The sequence below is a fragment of the Micropterus dolomieu genome, linkage group LG01 (genome assembly GCF_021292245.1).
Source record: "Micropterus dolomieu isolate WLL.071019.BEF.003 ecotype Adirondacks linkage group LG01, ASM2129224v1, whole genome shotgun sequence".
NCBI lineage: Eukaryota > Metazoa > Chordata > Actinopteri > Centrarchiformes > Centrarchidae > Micropterus > Micropterus dolomieu.
In genome coordinates, this window is record NC_060150.1 from 54,427,054 (window position 1) to 54,447,357 (window position 20,304).

The following is a 20,304-nucleotide window of genomic DNA, read 5'->3' on the forward strand; positions in this document are numbered from 1 at the left end:
CCCCCCCCCCCCCCCCCGCCGCCCCCCCCGTTGCTTATTATATACTTCTATAATGTTTTGTTGTTGCAAAAAAATACCTGAAAAGAGGTAGGGTGGCAAATATTGGTCAGTCAGACACTTGAAGCGTCTCCCTCCTCCATTTGCAAGAGGGAGGGGAAACAAAGAAAAGAAAATTGAACAGATAATAAAAGAAAAGAAACAGCGTAGGATACTATATTTCCCAGAGTATCAGCTATCCCTTCACCAGGCTCCCAGGTAAGGTATACATAAAAGTATGAGGCACGGAAAGGAGGCATTATTCTGAGCTTGAGGTATAGCACTTGGTCTCTGCTGACCAAGTCGACATATAGTTTATATACTGTATATATAGGTCTAGAAATTACATCTAGTACAGGTAGTTAAGTCTGCGCCATTTTCCGACTGACAAATATTGCTGCCCAACCCATTGGCTCGATCCTGAGACATTTACAGTACTGAAGGCTACTGTCGCACGCCCGCGTCAGAAAACGACTGCGTTTCCAATGCAAGCAGCATTAAGTGAAACTAAAAGCAAAAGAATAAAAACAACAGTCTGTTAAAAATAAACTGACAGTGCCATCTTTTTTGCAGATCACTGTTCTGGTTTTGTAAGTTTGAGATACTCATTTCAGTTTACTACATTCATTATGTGAGTATTTGTTAATATATGTATTTAAATAGATATATACGGTTCTCTTAAGTATATAATATAGTATGAGGTTTCTTTAAAAACAGCAGTGAGACTCAGTTGCAAGAAGGAGGACTTTTCGGACAGGGGGAGCCGTTAACCACGTATATAAACCATAAAAAAAAAATCAAATTAAATGAAATAAATACACCTTAAATGGCATGCACCTCAGTAGATATCATCAGGCTGAAAATGGGACTTAAAATTACTCGTATTATATAAAGCAATGCCAAATTTTAGCAAAAACCAAACAGGCAACAAGGGTCAAAAATCTCTTAAGGATAGAGAGTTTGTAAAGGATTTAGAGTTTGTGTAAATTATACACAGATAGTTTGGCCTGTTGAGGAGCCCCTCTTAGGGGAATTCCGTCTTAAGTGCTTTTGGAGTTTATCCATGCACCTGTGCATTAAGTGACGTTTTACATTATATTAGCAGCACAAATCCATACTTTACATGCATTACATGAAACAGGCTAATAGGCAGAGTGTCATGAGTTTGTTTTGTTTGTTTGTTTGTTTTGGGCCACATGTAAGTAGCATTTTGCTGGCTAAGTGAGCTGCTATCGTGCCTTTTATCAGAGGCTTGTTCATGAGAAGTGCTTTACTATCAACAGTGGGGTTTCGATCCCGTTTTAACTATCAGATCAGTGCATTGTCCTTTGCTGGGTCCAACTCGACGCCCACAACAACTTTTTAGACACTTCAAATGCTTAGCATTGTCAAAGTGTTGGATGTATTTTATGCATGATGACCCCTGGCAATACTTTTGTTCCAGGGTTCTTTTCTAGGGCTTTCCCCATTGACCATACATACCTGCCAATCAAACGGGAGCTATTAAGCTTAAGGTGGATAACCAAAAACCAGAGAAGGGAAAGATTGTATGCAACAGGTAGTAAATTATTCTAATTCTAATTAGATTGTGATTAATTCATAACTTAGTATAGTTTAAGCATCTCTGCCTCAGGATTAATTGTGTTGACATCCTGTCAACATAATATATTCAATTGGCCCAACCCCAAAATCAGCCAAAAAAAGTGGTGCATGCCATTTTTAAGAGAATAATCAAAGAAAAAAACAAATCAAATAAATACAGTGTACAATACATTTCATAAGGAGTGAATCATCATCATTTCATCTGAACAGAGAGGTACAATTCTCATGTTAAAAATTTCACAGACTGGGTGAGCACCAGGCAGTGTTAGGAACAAAGAGCAACATTTACCACAGAGCAAAAAAACATAACTACCAAAAAGCTTTTGTCATCTCCTTCAATATTTTCCTCATGGAAAATACCAAAGAGCTTTTTTTTCTTTCCACTTGTGTCCTCTGAGGGATATTCTCGCCTGGTAAAATGTGATGACAGTTTTCTATCCCTGGTGGTTCTGCGGCGAGGGGAAGAAAAACAACATGACGACACTACACAAAACTGAACTTGTTCGAGCTGTCGACCGTTTTTTTTTTTCCTTTTTTTGTGTTATGTGTTTCTTCTTTTAATCATGGAGGTAATTGAGAGGAGTAGTTTGGGTCCAAGCTGCAGCTTTCTGAAAGTCTTCACAACTAAAGCTTTTTTCTTCCATCTCTCCTTGCCCCATATCCCCCAGAGAAGAGCTACACTACATGCATAACCTCAAAACAGTTTCTTTCTTTCTACTTTTGAAAAGTGCTATTTTAGAAGTTTAGCGCCGTAAGTTCAATCGCCTAACCAAACATCAGTGTTTTCTGTTCCTTTTCATGATTCATTAGCAGGTCTATCTGCTATGGCTCTGCCATATTTACTCACATGGCCCCTCCCACAGACAAAGCATTAGTGAAAGACAAGTCTTGTCCTCTTCTCTGTCTACTATAGGTCCAACAGGAAATTACCATATTTGAAAACCACATCATCTGTCTCAGTTACCCTGAGTTAAAAATGAGGAGAAACGAAATCATCCAGAATCACAGATTGGCTTTTACATCATCAGTCATAATAATTTATAATATATTAAATCTGCTTTTCCCTCGACTCTATCAACTACCCCTGCATATTACCCACCCTATATAAATGCACATTGTTGTATTAAACTGCCTTTGTAGTTTGAGGGAGAAGAATTTCTTTTAAAACTCAGCTAAGCTGATTCTGCTTAGTTTGATTAGAAAGGAAAAATACATTAGCGATGTGTTGTTGTTAGCTTAGACTAGCTAAAGCCTTGTATAGGAACTAAATAATCAACTGAACAGCAGCAGAGTTTCACATTCTGATCCTAAAAGGCCTCCATTCAATAAAGATCTCCATGAGGGGATGAGCTCACCATTCGGAGGGCAACTTGAAGGTAGCGCTAGCATTCCAGGATCAGCAGTGAAACACTGATGGAGGTCCAAGAGGTAGCATTTCGCCTTAAAAAACGCTGATCCATAATCATATTACCCCTCAATTTGTCCCTTGGCAAAAAAAGGGTTTTAGCGCTTGTTGGGATCTGATTATAGATCAGCCTACGCAGGCGATGTGCACCTCTGACCAATTGCGAGGTTGCGACTGGGCTTCAGAGACAGACCATAATAAGTGCATGATGCAAGGGCAACAATGCCGAGGTAACCTGGTCTGTAAGCGCCAGACCCAAAAGCGTAGTGCAAAAGAAAGAAAACAAATCAAATGAAAAGATAAAGATAGAGGAAACAATGTCTATTATCAGTAGTGTCCACGAAACTCACAAACATGCATCCCTGAACGACTTTTGTGTGTCTTTTCTCATTCAAAATGGACGGGTTAATGTTGCTTTTGTCTGCACAGAGATTAGCAGAATATCGAAATTAGGAAAGAAAAGATTTGCAGTTAAAGCGTCATGGCTACCTGGCAATAAGAGAATGGGTTTTGATGCAGAACCCTGATGAGGAATATCAATGGTATGATTAAACCTTACAGTTGGCTTCAAATGTTATTGACAGTTCACTTACCAATTTTCAGCGAGTACTCCAGGAGAGAGGGGAGCAGTAAAAGGACTAATTTGTCAGTTAATTTTCAACCTTCCCCTCTTTTTCCCCCAAATTGGAATGGTCCAAATCCCAAACTGCATTTATAAGCAGCAATGGTTCAGTATATCAAGTTCAGAAAAGAGGGGGATTAGGTTTTTGGGCAAGGGATAATGAGCATGCTTATGGAAATTTCATTAATTGTCATTTAACAAATGTCTTTAGCTGCATTTGTTAAGCCCCTGGATATAAAAGCTAAACAAATGCTTATACAGCACAGCTCAGCTCAAGCAATGCTTGTTAAAAACCATTCGATTAGGTGTTTATCTCCAGTTTGTTTTAAGAATCCTCCTCATATTATCCCTGCGTTTGTGCTCACCCAGATACTGCAAAGTAAATTGGCACAAATAAAGCCCCATCCATTACTTTAGTCATTTGACTGAGGTTTACATGTGTAAGTCGTTTAGTCGATTGGTTTGAAATTGTCATCAATCTCTTCTTTTACATTGACCTTGAGCTCAGCAGGTGCCAGCGGCTGGCCATCATCACGTGGGGTTGTGGTGGGCGTGTTCTCTGACTCGGCAGGAAAATCCTGGCCTCCTGCTTCCACCTTCATCATCAGCTTGAGCTTCTTCTTTGGGGGGTTCTTAAGGGTTCCCATGCGCTCCTTGACCTTGTACTCCAAGGTGCTGTGTGGTATCCCGTACATGTTCTGAGCCTTGGACACGCTCATCTTTCCGCTCATCACTACTGCTATGGCCTCCTCCAGGATCTCGCTGTTGTACTGGCGATAACGGCCCCTCTTCTTCCTTGGCTGCTTAGAGCTTGGATCCCCTTCCACGTCAGAGGTGGAGTAAGCTGGCCCGGAACTGGAGTGGTCCAAGTCAGAGCTCCAGTAGTCAGCCGCCCCATCCAGCAGGCTTCCGAGGCTTCCTCCCCTGCGGTTCTGCTTGGGCAAAATGGCTCTCAGCTTCCTGCTCAGGGTGTTCTCCCCATGGCTACCACCACCAACCCCCACGGCGCCATAGCTGTACAGGTCAGAGGCATGCGAGTCCCAGGAGAGATCCATGCCCCGAACTTGGGGGATTTTTAGGTCAACAGGAGGTGAGTGGCCCTGGTCTCTCTTGCCCTCATTGTGGTGGTGTTGGGCCTTGGAGAGCTGATTGTGGTGGTGATGGTGGAGGGAACTCTTGAAGGAGAAGGCTCCGTGGTGGTGATTCTCCAGAAATGTAGGCAGGTCTTTGAGGTCACTGAGGGCCCCGCTCAGAGCTCCACTGGCCTGCTTTAGCTTCAGCAGGCTGTCGAGGTGGGCCTTGCTTCCCCAGAAAGAGGAAGAGCCCTTCTGGCCAAGCAAGGAGTGGGACTGCCCATGATTGAGCAAGCCAGCTGACTCTAGATTAGCCAATGACAGAGCAGCAGGCTGGCTCAGAAGGCGGTGCTTCTGGCTGAGGAGCTCTTCCTTGATACGCAGTGAGCGGGCCAATGGGGGCTTGAAGGAGTTGGAGTTAATGTAGTTCTCCCTAAGGCCGTCCTGCAAGCTTCTCTGCAGCAACCCATCATCCTCATCCACCTCTGGCAGCGTCTGTTCCACTTTGAGGGAACGTCTGGACGGAGAAAAAAAGAGGAGAATTTATGAACAGTGTCAGACATCCCGTAGTAAAACAAAACTCATTCTTGAGACCAGAGGTTGATGCTTAAGACTGACTGAATTTTTAATTTAATATTATAGTCTGTAATGTGGTGCTCAGAATTAAGTTATTAATCATTAGTCTTTTTACTTTTACCATCCTACATATCAGGGGAGAAGATACCACTGTCTTTACCCAAATCACAAAGCATAAATAAATTACTTTTGAGAAACAAGTCTTTTACCAGAATATTTTTTAGAGAAATCACAGACCAATGTCTACGGCTTTGATTGTCTACTCATTACTACTTTTTGTTCCTCAGTAAAAAGAACAAGGGGTAAACGGGAAATACAGCATGTTTTGAATAACGTGAAGTGATGTTTTACCATTTGTAAAACAAACGTAACAACAACTAGAGACTTAAACAATGCACTGTGGAATGTTATGGCTGTGTACATGTATGTATATATGTATATAAATAACTGTATATATATTTTATTTTATATGTTACCATATTTTAATATAGGCCCATGCTTAATTATATGTTGTGTGTAGCATGAAGGAACTACAAATTCCATTTCGTTCTGCAGCCTTGTGCTGTATAATGACTAATAAGCACCTTGCACCTTGTTAAGGGGAAAGGCTTGAAAGCCATATCTTCAGATACATAGACATGTCACCATCACGGATCTATCCATCTACTGAAGCTATTAATGATACTGACAAATTTCATAGATATTAGGTTAGTGTGGACATAGTGTTGTAGGGAAGCAGTTGTAGATGTCACTGCCAGCCAGTGAACTACAAATAAAATAAAAATGAATTCTTCTCTCCCGTGACCCTGTACGCAGGATAAGCGTTTGACGATGGATGGATGAATTCTTTTCATCAAGTAGGACAAACAATTAAAAATGAAGGAGAAACAACAGATGCCAGAAAGAAAAACTGTAGATTCCTGACAGTAGGCCGTAGTAATGTTTGTAATGCTGAGGTCTGTTTGTACCTTAGCACACAAAAAGATGTTTAAGTTAATTAATTTTAAAAATAGCCAACTTAAATTCTTCATCTGTTCTGCAAGCATCTCACATTTTGACTTTCTTAAAATTGTCTGCTGCTGTAACATATGCTAACATGCAAAGTGTCTCCGCTTGATGCACAACTGATGCAGCCGATTTTCCTATGAGATATGTATATGTATAGTAACTATAGCAACTACAGAAACAGTGGAAAATCTCTTAAAAAATGCTCCCTTAGGTAACAGGAGTAGCTTGTCAAGTCAGCGGATGGCATGGTGGAGAAACTTGAGGGAAATACTGTATCTCTTTAATGGAGGAATATTCTGGTGAGCTACAGTTCAACTGACTGTGCGATGTGGGGAGTCCACAGCAGGAGCTTTAAAACAGATTACCACAGTGGGCGGTCTCAGGCTCATTGAAAACAATGAGAGGCTTTGGAGTCTACACTCTAATAGAGCGTTCTGTTACAATAAGCATACAGTCAGGGTAGCTGGGAAAAAATTTAAAGATTGTTTCAGCATCTGGGTGATGATCTGTGTTCCCTAACCATGTATTCTGAGGCTCAAATGGTTATAAAAGGAAGGTAGTTATATCCTGCAGAGAGTGTTTAGTTAAATTTGTATATTTAAATATTTAATTTCCGACTGTTAAAGTTGAATTGGTGTTAGTGGTGGTGGAACTACAGGCTCTGCCTCCTCCTGTAGTTAATATTACATGACTTGATCATTAGTGTTCCGGTAAGGTATGGGACCTTTGGGCCTTTGGGCCTTTGGGGCCTTGGGACTCTCAGGCGGGAGGCAGAGTCCCTGCCTTGAGGGGTTTACGGGGAGGGGCTTGCTTTTTCTAATTTTGCTTTTAGTTATTAGTTTAGTTATTCCTATTACGGAAATTCTTCACAATGCCACTGGGCCCTTGCTTTCCCAAGAAACTGTCAACATCAATTGATCAATCACTGAATAACTAATGGTGACCTCGACTTGGTCAAAACAAATAAATCCCACTTTCACAAAACCTCCATAACTTATGCAGCACATTAACTGCCTTAATAGATAATATCCTTCATTGTGTCATTTCATTGTTTCAACAGCAATGTTTCATCAAGTTTATTTCAACTTGGGTCTTAGTTCTAACTTTGACAATCATTCATCAGTTTTGAAACACTGTACTCACTGTAGGCTACTCACTAACCTAATTGCTGAGATCTTGGAACACAGTCGGAACTCAACAATGAGGTACAAGGTAGCAAGATAGCAACAAACATGGGTGATTGCTTTGATAGCAGAAAAAATTGATAGCGGCTGCTGCTGAAACAGATATCACTCATGACAGATACAGTTAATCACACAATCACTTCCTCTTAAGCAATGCTTTATTGAGTTGAGTTTATTGAAAGCTTTTACTTTGAAGAGTTCTGAAGGACATTCAAAAGAGTCTCTCGCTTGCTTGACACACCTGTGGAAGGAATGTAGAAAGTTGCATGGCGCTGCGGAGAGCCCCCAGTTGCAGTAGTAGATGGATCATGCGTAATATTCATACTGCCAACGATCATGAACTGTTCACAGCGTGTCGGCACCGGAGTGGGACTGACCAGGGACATGAGATTGCGGAGCGACTGGCCCGCTGCGGTCGGTTAGAGATCATTTCCTTTGGCGGGATGAAGTCTGACGCTCCGCATGATCCATGATAAGATTAATGTCAATAAAGCATGCTGTCAGTATTTTAGAGACCCCCAAAAATATCACAAATCATGCTTTTAGGGAAGCTGATGTCTTATTAGGTGTCTCCCCCCTAGTTCGCACCCTGAATTTCCTCAGGGAAATGAAAATAAGCGTCAATAGGTTTATGAATGCGAATCAAACGCCGGGTGCACACACACTGCAGCACGTGCCTTGTGAGCATGTGCAAAAGTGTCCTTATAATCAAGTAATAAGAAGGGAAAATATATGCAGTTACTTGATCTTCCAATCCAAGTCCCGCACAGTACCTCCTCTGCCAGGCGTCAACTTCCACTGGAAGCACTGGCAATGGCTCTCTGCAACCCGGTTTTGTTTTGTTGTCTGCACGGGTACATTTACCACAGGGAGCATTTCAAAGCATTTTGCCTGCATACATTTTTCTGACATGTTGTGATTTTGTTGATATAGTAATTAGTGCTTACTTTTTGTGCTTCTGTTGATAATTGTCTTTGTGTTTGTTTCAATCCAAAACTAGTGTGGTTATAACTGGCTTTATATCTAGGCAGCACTAACTTTCACTAGGAAGACTGTGGTAACTGTTATGTCAATGCAACACTTCTCCAATCTCAGTTCAGAAGGCAATTGGAGGTGTATTCGTTGCTGGATCAAAGAGACGCTGCACACATCCTCCACCACTGCAGGGTTACCACTATCCAGCATTTGGGGCTGCTCTCCGTATTGAACCTTTACTTATCCATCTTTGACCTACAGATCAAAAGTATTCCTGAAATGGGGTGGATGAGGTAGGGGCTCTGAATCTCCCTGAGGATGACCAGGGTGAGATGAAAGTATGCACCCCCAAAATGCAGAGAGACCAAGCGAAGGCACGGCCCTTTCAAAACCTGCAGAGTTATGCTTTGGTGTTCCCACAAATACGATTCTCTTGAAGTCAACACTCCCAACTACCACAAGCTATTCTGCAGCTTCTTAAAAGTTTTTTTATAAACAATATATTACTAGAGTTAACAGAGCTGCTAGTATTCTTTTATAGGTTTAACATTTTAAAAGAGTCTTACATTTAATCATATAAAATGTATGACTATTAAGCTGCATTATATCACGACTGTTACACCACAGTTGTGATTACCATTACCTTTTATCTAGCTTGTGAAAACAAGTTAGAGTCCAGATCTACGATCATAACATCATAACAGGCACCTTCTGAGCAACAGGTTAACATAGTCCTATATATATCTGTATCTGTATATATATATCTTTTTTCGGAACAGGTATGAGCAGAAACATTTTTCTTTTATCAGGGAGCAGCATAAGTAGTCTATGTTCAGTAGCAAGTGTCCCTGCTAGAGTGAGGTGAAGTGGTCGAGCACAAGGCATAGCGACAAGCGCCGAAGTTGAATTGTCTTGAACTTTTTTTATGCGCAAATTATTGGAAGAGAGACTCATCCTCTATTGTTTGTGAGTTTCCAGAATCTATTACTGTTTAGTAAATAGTTATCAGGACATCAACAGGAGGGAATTCACATGGAAGAGCATCCCTGCAAAACTGGAACAAGGCCCACCTATCAGGTAAAGATATGTAGCCTATAATTTTAACTTGAGTTAAATACGCTACAACTGTGTAGTGCATAGAAGCCGTTGCCATGGTTACCATCCATAGAGCGCCTGCCGTTTACTCGCGGAGCCCTTGTCTCCCACACAAACCCTCCAAGTAGTCTGCTGAAGCCTTCCTCCGCTGGTCGTTTGGGTGGGTCATTTCCAGGCTGATCAACATCCCACCCCTCATGTGACCCATGGTTTGACTGTATGTGTATTCAGAGCCAGTGAGCCACGGACTATCAAAATAATAATGATAATTTAAAAAAAAAACTGTGTTAATGTGAGATAAAATAAGTGTTGGTGATAATTAATTAATTAATGTGTTAATGCAATATATAGTGTATTGATTGAGACATTTCAGCAAGTGTTCACTATTCATCACTTACTAGAGACATTTAGCTTTTAAACTTTTTTATACTTCCCTGTTGCTTTTGCAACAGGCGATTTATGTAAAGCACTTTGAATTACCTTGTTGTTAAAATGTGCTATACAAATAAACTTGCCTTGCCTTGCCTTAGGATGAAGTAATACTACTAATAATAGTATAATAGTAATACATAAGGCTGTCTTACCATAGTTCCATCTGAATGATTATACTGTGAAAAAGTGTTGCTTTTCAGCCTAGTTAACACCTAGAAGAACCACTGTTTTTAATGTATTACGAAATAACAAAATGACCCAGGAGCGAATTCAACAAGAATGGATTGCGGCTGTAGATAGCACCTTAAATTGCACATCACTTGTATCTGCTATTTATCCTGTCCAATTCACAAAAGATAATGATATTACAGCACAAACGCACTAATAATGTTTTGCAGTGCGATTTGCCCTAGTTTTGTATCTGTTAAATGTTCATGTGCAATTTTCTGTAGTGGTCCTAGTAGTATTTGTTCTTAAAGTATCCTGAAGTAGCATATCACACAACATGGTTAAGCAACATCTGAGTCAAAAAATGTTGTTACTGCTAGAACAAAACTTTCCACTCATATCTTAAAACATCTTATTTGAAAGAGAACACATTCTAATTATAACTACAACTATCTAATAATCACCCCACTCTTTATTTAAATTCAAACAGACATCTGTAGAACATGATATTAGTTCATTACAATACTTACATCTGAGAATATAGAGATACACTGATAAAAGCAAACAATTTGAACTAGGAAGCAAAATAATCAACGAAAGTTATGAAAAAACTGTATTATAAAAGTGTCTTGTGTGTGAGGGGGGATTACTTAAAATACGTTCATCATGTTAAATAAATCTTAACCATGTCATGTGACAGGCTTTATTACTAACAAATATTACTGGGACTGCTACAGAAAATTGCAGATGAACATTTAATATCCAGGAATTCACAACTACATAAACAACAGCTTATGTCACATTTGATTTAACATGATAATTGTCTTTTTGTTTAATCATATCTTCATTAGAACTCTTAAAAGACGTTATAAAAAGTGTTTGCTTGAGCCACGTGTACATGTGTGTGCATGTGATCAGTGTGATACCACCTCCGCCTCATTTTGAGCCAGGAAAAACCCTGAATAACACAGTTTCATTTAATCTTAAAATAAGATCAGATAAGATATACCTTTATTATTTGTGCAGGTTTAGCAGCCGCAAAAGGTGCAAAAACTTTTTGTGACCCCCAGTGTACTCGCAGTTTGCTGCATACCAAAAATATACAGAGTGGTGTGTCATGTAGGGTAAACATCTTGACTTGTGACACCTCAAATAAATCTCACAGCTACTGAGGATTCTAGGACCCCAGGTAGGGAACCGTCTTTGTTTAAGTCTGAATTTGTATTTACATCAACATGCAGAACCGACAGTTGTCAAAATTTGTGACAGTGTCAAATCTGCCTGTAATGGTTGTCATCTGCTTGTGAAATCAATCTTTGTTGGGCTGGCTGCAAACAAGAAACTTGATTGTGGTTTAGATACCGATCTGAATCAGTTTGACATCATCACCTCAGGCCAAAATTCAACACAGCACTTAAATGTTAGACTGAAAAGTGCTCTCCGAGAAGTGCAGTACAGTTATACAGCAGTGACTGCTTTAACCTCTCCAGTGTTGTTTTAGGCTCATGACAGTAACAGATGCCAGTTTGACTACTCTGGCTGTCTTACCCTTTGACCCCGGACGCAGGGGAGGAGCCGGACAAGGTTTTGCGGCTGCCTGCGGTATGGTTCTTCTTGGTGGAGAGGTCCAGGACGCCATCTGAGGAAGAAAAAAAATTGCACAAGAACATACCTGAATAACTTCTGACTATGAATTTGTGTTGTAAAGTGAAGTTTAATCATTTTTTATGCTTATTAAGCAGTATGTAGTACACTGCATTTCAGGGAAAGGCAACTTTTTGAGATTCATTTGTCATTGTCTGATTTTCCCTTAACGGTCAAAGCAGAGTAAAAAAATATAAAATATGATTTTTCATATGAACCATATGATTCTGTAAAATTTGAATCATTTTAAGGATTTCTACTAGTTGAACTTTAACTATTTTAACAAGTAATTCTGCTACTGTCCAGAGCAAAACAACCCAAAGAGGAGACTTGGAAAAACACAGAAAAACTAGTTCGCAAACATTACATACTGTACAGTGGAAAATGTAAACACAAGAAATACTGTTACTAACAATTTTATTAACAAGTTAGGTAGTCAATAAGTTTATTTCACATTTTTAATCTCAAATAAAACAAAAACACAAGTGAAAATGCCAGAAATTTAAAAATAAGTCAAGTAAACTGTTTTTACACTTGGCTAAGGTGGAATTGGTTGGTGTATTGATGAAAGCAAAATGCAACAAAGTGCTATGAAAACAGGCCTACTGAAAAAATCATGACATACGTAAAGCATGTGACTTAAACGTCCACTGGAGACGCATTGTAACATTCTGAAAATTAACACATGAAACAAACAGAAATGTCATATTTCTGTGAAAAATGTTCATTTGTTACAGCCTCTTCCTCGGCAATGGTTTAATGGCACCTGACTAAACAACTGACGCCTCCACCTGTTTATCTTTCTGCGTTAAACTTAAAATATCCGCTTAACTGTACATGTACACTGTAACATTTTCTTGACTATTCATCATTAAATAATTGAGAATCTAAGGTCATTCCAGCATACTCAGACAAAAGGAATTAGGAACACTGCTCTGAATTATTTGAAAAAATTGCCTTGCCTTGTAGAGTCAGGTAAATGTATAATTTTTTTATTCGTCTTTTTACATATCAGTTTGAGTTAAAGATTGCAGATCAATGCCCAGTTTTGTAGAGCATCTGTAGACAATGCAACTGTATTGTACCCAGGAAATATGCATATACAGTATCTCACAAAAGTGAGTACACCCCTCACATTTTTGTAAATATTTAATTATATCTTTTCATGTGACAAAACTGAAGAAATGAAACTTTGCTACAATCTAAAGCAGTGAGTGTACAGCTTGTATAACAGTGTAAATTTGCTGTCCCCCCAATTAGCCATTTTCCCTCTCTGGTGTCATGTGACTCGTTAGTGTTACCAGGTCTCAGGTGTGAATGGGGAGCAGGTGTGTTAAATTTGGTATTATCGGTTTCACACTCCCTCATACTGGTCACTGGAAGTTCAACATGGCACCTCATGGAAAAGAACTCTCTGAGGATCTGAAAAAAAATAATTGTTGCTCTACATAAAGATGCCCAAGGTTATAAGAAAATTGCCAAAGACCCTGAGCTGCAGCACGGTGGCCAAGACCATATAGCGGTTCAACAGGACAGGTTCCACTCAGAACAGGCCTCGCCATGGTCAACCATAGAAGGTGAGTCCAAGTACTCAGCGTCATAATGCTCAGCCAACATAATGACCCCAAACACACCTCCAAGACACCCACTGCCTTGCTAAAGAAGCTGAGGGGAAAGGTGATGGACTGGCCAGGCATGTCTCCAGACCTAAACCCTATTGAGCATCTGTGGGGCATCCACAAATGGAAGATGGAGGATCGCATCATCTCTAACATCCACTAGTTTCGTGATGTCGTCATGGAGGAGTGAAAGAGGACTCCAGTGGCAACCTTTGAAGCTCTGGTAAACTCAAGAGGGTTAAGGCAGTGCTGGAAAATAAGCATGGTCACACAAAGTATTGACACTTTGGGCCCAATTTTGACATTTTCACTTAGGGGTAGGGATGGGGATCGTTTATTTTTATTGATATTGATACCCTTATTGAGACTGCTTAACGATCCGATTCTTTATCGATACTACTATCGATACTTTACTATTTTTTAGTGATGGTTATTTGGTAAGACCAGACCCAACGGGCATGAGGTAGGCCTGCACGGTATGAGGGAAATATTCAATGTGCGAGAACGTTATATATTGACATGACATATCACTTGCAATAAATAAACATATATTGAAGGGTACATATTAACTGCCTGGCCTCATCGTATTCCACCGCGACGGCGCAGCCTCTCGCTCTGCTGCCGCTGTGTGAGAGTGTGTGTGTATGTAGGAGCCGACAGAGAGCAGGCAGCCCGAAGATTTTCTTATATATATTATATCAGATTTGACGCTCGAGACATAACGTTACATCATAGGACCCGCAAGTCTCGATAGCAGTATCGATAAGGTCGAATCTTACTGATCTTCGGGTTTTGAGAAATTTTGGGACCAGGTCTCGATCCCCATCCCTACTTAGGGGTGTACTCACTTTTGTGGCCAGCTGATTAGACATTAATGATACTGTGTGTGTGTGTATATATAAGGATTTTTCTTTAATCATTTTAATGCAGTAATGAATAGAGTCAATTTTCAGCTACTCAAACAAAACACTTAAGGTCTCTTAAACAGTACCAAAAGTTGCTAATGGATGGTGCTGTGCGTTTACAGCATTAAACATTTGTAAAATTGAGGTCCACTGCGAGAGATCAGTACTGTCGATTTCTTTGATTTCATTAAATCTGGATCTACTACATGTTAACAGATTCTGCAACTTCTTGTGTATATGTCTGCATATGAAAATGACTTCTGCTTTTTTCTTATTTCTGTCTTTTGATGACAAAAAAAACCTTGAGATATTCTGTGCGCTTCAGAACAGGTGGACTCTGTGACACTTCAGCAATAAAGTCTGGGAAATATGGCGACATGCTGTGTGTGTGAAATCTCAGTTTATCTGTGAATATGTTTGTCAGGCAAATCAGGTCACCACACACATACACTAACACACTCAAACAGAAGAGATTTCATGATGTGTGGGTTTTTTTCTGTCATGACTAGAGCAGTTTTCTTAGGGCTTGCAGTAATCATGAAGGATGGAATCTGGATAATATTTCATCTGTCTTTATGTTTTGCCACAAATAACGATGGGACAAAACTTTTCAATTAAAGTTTTTAGCATTTACAGGTAAATTACAGATTTGAAAGCCTGAAATTTAACAACAAAGTGTACAAAGAAATGCAAACATATACTTATACATTCATAAACAGACTCTCTCTGTGTTTTGCAGGTTAAATCCCAGCTGATCTTGTGACCTCTCTAACCAATAGAACTTGTTAATCTGAGTTGATTCTTTGATCAAATTTAGAATTTGGTAGTATGTGAGTGTATACAGCATATACACTTCACTTTAAAAACTATGAACCAAGGGCCGTGTGTGTACTCATAATTTTGGCTCCAAAATAAATCTTAATCAAAATACACCCGGTCAAAAATGTCCAGGGATAACAACCATGATAAATTAATTACACATAACAAGTTACACTAATGAGTCCTTCTCTGAGCTAATGAACATGTAAATATGCATCAGCAGGTTTGTTTTCATATAACACATTGGTGGTAGTAATAAGAACTCTTATATGCTACCGTTTCCTCATCAACATGCAGATTTGTGCAGCAAGGTGACCCCAATTTTAATCAGATCATGCACTGCAGCTCATACTGTACACCATATGATGGTTCAGTCAGGTTTTGTGTTCATTAGAATACGTGTACACAGACAGACACCAGAATAATCAATCACAGAATTTGTTTGTTTCCTTTGGGTCAGAACCTCAAGAACTGAAGTATATAACAATTAATAAAATAGACTGTGCAAGTACTTCCACTATTGTGACAGGAAAGCACAATACTTGCTGAGGTTAAGAAATATTTGGTACCTAAAAAATTAAAAGTTCACAAATCTCAAAAACTCTGAAAAGCACTTTCTCCGTCACAGTCAAAATCTGTCTACATTTCTTTGAACAAATATTACATGTTATGTCATTATTTTATTTCCCATGATTTATAAATTGTTTGCGTACACAGTAAGACTGTAAGATGGGCAAATTTGTTCAGTGGACACATTCTGTAGTAGCAGCAAGTTGACTGTGATGCTAGCTCAGAGACACCTGCTGGCAAACATCACCGGCAGTAGGAACTCAATTGTTTTTGGACAAATAAAAATGTAAACACGCATCTGACATATTGTCACCTAATAGTTCGTGGCCAATGTATTAAGAAGACTTTATTTTTGTATTGGCAAACAGTTGCCTCTGTACACATCCAGTGGACAGGAAGCAACATTAGGACCCCATCGAAGTCTTGTTTTGTCCACATGGTCAACATAAATCCAGGATTCACTCTCTGGATCCACTATATTCACCAGCTATTTCAAATGTTGTCTGTATGAAGCTTGTTGCTGGGCAGTCAGTGTACAACAGGGTTTGTCTTAGCTTGTTTGTTGAAACAGCTGCCTGCTGACTCTGGACACAGGGTTGATTAAAGTGCACAGACTCAACCATTCAGTCAACACGCCGTAACACCAAAAGTATGCGCTAAAAGAAGCTAAAATAATATGTAGAGTTGCAAAGTTCTGTGGGTTCATCATTTGATCATTGTTAATGTAAAAAATATTGATAAGTAGAGCATTAAGAATGTCATTTATTTCCTGAAATTACATCTACTGTGTTATCTAAACAAATGCATGTGATCCAGCTTTGAGGATAATCTGAGTCAGAATTCATCTAAAAGGTGTTCAGTGTTGGTGTGTGTGTGTGAGTGTGTGTGAGAGAGAGATAATGTGCTAGCATGAGGTGGATGTAAATGCCTAAATCTTTTTTTGTAAAAATTAAGGAGGCTTACTGTAAGCAGATTCCAAAAAGCTGGTATTAAAGTGGGTGACCGGTCACATTGTGGTTGAGGGTTGAAACAGTGAGCTGTCGATTCAATCTTGCAGCCTTTTTGGTAATTGAAACGCGAGCCCCCTGCTGGTTTAGTTTGATTAAACGTAGTTTGAGCCCTGAGCTACATTTCAGAGCTCAGTATAGTGCTGCAAAGGCTCAATCCAAAAGATGATGGCTTTTAAGTGATCTGTTCATGAGCTGAATCTGTAATGAATGTGAGTCTATCTAAGTTTTAGGATCTGATGTGTAACTCAAATGTTTTCTGTCAATGAGAGTAATAGGAACTTGAATCAAAAAACAAAAGCAGGATAATCACAGTCAACACACATTTGCTCAAAAGCACCAGTAAAAATAAAATTCCCGAAAAATACCTTTTCAGATTCACAATCTGTACATTAACCAGAAAATCAAATGCATGTGTTTAACACTATGATAAAAAATTGGAACAAACCTTAACTTCCAAAAATATAATTTTATAAATGTGACCATTTAAACTAAAAACATAAAAACAACTGTGTTAACTTTGTGTTTATGCTTTTATATACACATTTTCACATGCTTGTTTTTTGTATTGATGCTAGATAGATCTTTACTAGATTGTATTAGTATATATTTATAATTTTATTTAAAAAACACTTAAAAACAAATGGTAGCCAAATCACATGATAAAATGTTGCTGAAATGCTGTGTGTGTGTGTTTGTGTGTGTATATATTTATACACCTGTATTAGTGGCAATGTGGGAACTATGTTTACACAGTCACATTGTGGGGACAAAAAGCTGGTGCCATGCAGTTATTGATTATTTTAGAATTAAGACTTTGTTTTAGTGTCAAGATTAGAAGCTTAGGTTAAGTTTTAAATAATAGTTGGCTTGGACTTGGTGGGCATATTTTGGGTTAGGGTACGCTACCAAGGAATTAATGAAAATATAATGAATGTCCTCATAAGTGAGTAAGTTTGTGTGTTGTTGCTCTCACCCTGCTGGCTGGGCTCTGGTTCGTCCTCACTCTTTTTGACGGAGAGGTCCAGTGGGCCATCCTGGTCAGCCATGAGAAGCTTGCTGAGGACGGGATTCTGTGCAGAGGCAGCAGCTGTACCTCCTCCTCCACCACCGTTACTGGCTCCTGTACCATTGCTGCAGGCGGGTGCTGAGGCAGCGGCGGTGGTGGAGCTGGGGCTGAGGCCTGGCCTTGGGGTTGGGGATGGAGAGGAGGAGGCAGATGATGGAGGGGAGCTTGGCGCGGGCCGGGACCCAGGCGGGGAGCATGGGGCTGGGGCCAGAGACGCCACTCTCGGCAGGCTTTGGTCCTTCATGGTGCCGTTAGGCAGGGGCGAGTCGTCCTGAGTAGTTTTTGAGGTATATTCGGCAGCGAACTGGCGGATCATTCGCTGCATGATCTCACGAGCCACTAGAGGAATGTGAGGTTCTGAGAAACTTGGGAGTTCTGTAGAGAAACAAAACAGAGGAACAAACATGTCAGCATCCCGTTCTCCAGGAATTTGTTCAGTCATTGCCATGGTCACCATCGTATTTATCCCATTTCATCCTGAAAATGTAATCCTGATGGTATGCTGAAATAATCCAAAATCACTTTTCTGAGCTGCACTTAATCCCGCCTATTGACCATGATGAAACCCTATCTCAGTGTGTACAGCAGATTATTGCCTGCCATCCTTCAGATGGAGCTTTTTATACCTTCTCCTTAAATTTCCCAGGATCCTTTTTTCATTTTCATCTTGTGCACGTTGCCAGTAGAAATTTTATATCTGATCAATTTATGCATGAAGGTTCAACTATCTTTTGTTGTTGAATCACTGTGTTCACAAGAAAATGTCTGCAAAGACAACCCCATGGGGACAGACATCATGATCTTTATAACAATCCACGATACCATACAGTAGTGCTGAAAAACAACTAAATGATCGGTCGATCAACAAAAACTTAATCACCAACCACTTTGATTACTGAGTAATTATTAATCAAACAATGCCAAATAGTCTCTGTTTCCAGTTTCTTACATTTATTTTCTTCTTGTCTCTATTATATATCAGCTTAAATTGAGTGTCTTTGTGTTGGTCAGACAAAATTAGCAATTTTGAAGACACTGCCTGGGCCTTCTGGGAAATTACCTAGAAATTTCTTGTATGTCAGAACAGTTTTTATTTTTAGCTACTACGGTACATTCAACACTATAGTGCAGTGCCGGCACTTGGCATAGGCGATATAGGCGGTTGCCTAGGGTGCAAAATGTAAGGGGGGGGCCGCAAGAGAAAGTTTTCGACTCTGTGTGAATCAACTCCGCCCGGCTGATGTGACACCAGCGCACGCTGTGATAGTAACCATATGCACCCTCCTTGTGCTGTGAGCAGCTGTGAGTCGCAGCCATTGTGACAGAGTAGTAGCTGATAGTTTCGCAATAAAAAAATGTAAAAACTGAGGTGCAAACTTGCTCTGTTTAGGACAGTGAGCTGCACTTTGTGTTTCCCCCCCCCTTTTTTTTTTTACCTGCTTGTTTCATCCAGTTCTGTCTGTAAGACGGTCTGATTGTATTAGCCGAGCAATAACGCAGGTTAATGCACAGAGTAGCTATACGCAGGCAAAAATATTATGAATTCTAGCAAAATGATAACGTAAGTCTCTTAATATTACGACTTTTTTCTTGGATGTCAGAGAACACACATATGTGCAATAGATTCTAAATGTGCAGAAAGTTTAGAACATAAGGAGAAAACCTGCTGAAACACAGGAGCTATTAAAGTACAGGAGCTTATAACCAAAATTATACAACAACAATAGAAATGAATTTATCATTGATGTGAAAAGGTGCCAGGTCAGCACATTTCAGGAATTTGCTTCCCCAAAAGAATTACCCCTTGGGGATCAATAAAGTATTTCTGATTCTGATTTCTGAGCCTAGACACAAAAGAGGAAGGAAGACTAAACTGAATGAGACTGTGTTGACTCACACAGGGATTTTATTAAATGAGAAAAGTTGATCTACAGGAGAAAACATATTTAAAGGCAATAGCTACAGAATGCCTAAGAGCCTTACTGCTTTTTATTATTTAAATTTTTTATATTTTGAAATTTTACCTGTGGCACGAATTTTGTGTTTCTCTTTATATAAATAAAGACATTGCCACCATAAATTGATGCAGAAAATGCAGAAATTGGTGCAGGAATTTTCACCAGAAGGCAGGAAATTGTTTAATGTTCACAATTTTCACCTAGTAACTGTCCCCTCCAGTGTTCAAATAAAACATAATCTTTTGCGTTTCTATAAAAAATGTAGTCCATAAATTCACTAGAAATGATGGATGATGAAGGAAAACAGTCTCTGATTGATACATACTTTCCGGAGAAACATTCCCCAACACCAGCTTAGGTTTGGTCTTCCAATTTTGGCTATGATGTCTGGAGGATGGCAAGTATGCTGATCACACTTAGTATTGATTACTATTGATTGCTTTTCATAAGTTTGGCTGCAGAACTTATACACACTGCGGTGGTTAATGTCACAGATGGTTTAGGCTTGTACACATGGGATAGGGGGGGCTACGGCTC

General features: G+C 39.6%; 1 protein-coding gene across 2 annotated transcripts in view; it reads right to left on the reverse strand.

Moving 5' to 3' along the window:
• Window positions 1–50: 50 nt before the first annotated feature.
• Window positions 51–20,304, reverse strand: part of lcor (ligand dependent nuclear receptor corepressor) — a 99,092-nt gene continuing 78,838 nt past the window's right edge. For both annotated transcript variants that reach the window (XM_046048070.1, XM_046048078.1), the window contains exons 5-7: window positions 17,717–18,184; window positions 11,725–11,815; window positions 51–5,255 (exon numbers count right to left, since the gene is read on the reverse strand). In XM_046048070.1, the coding sequence (XP_045904026.1) occupies window positions 4,115–5,255; window positions 11,725–11,815; window positions 17,717–18,184 (1,700 nt within the window). In that variant the 3' untranslated portion in view covers window positions 51–4,114. The remainder of the gene's footprint in view (window positions 5,256–11,724; window positions 11,816–17,716; window positions 18,185–20,304) is intronic.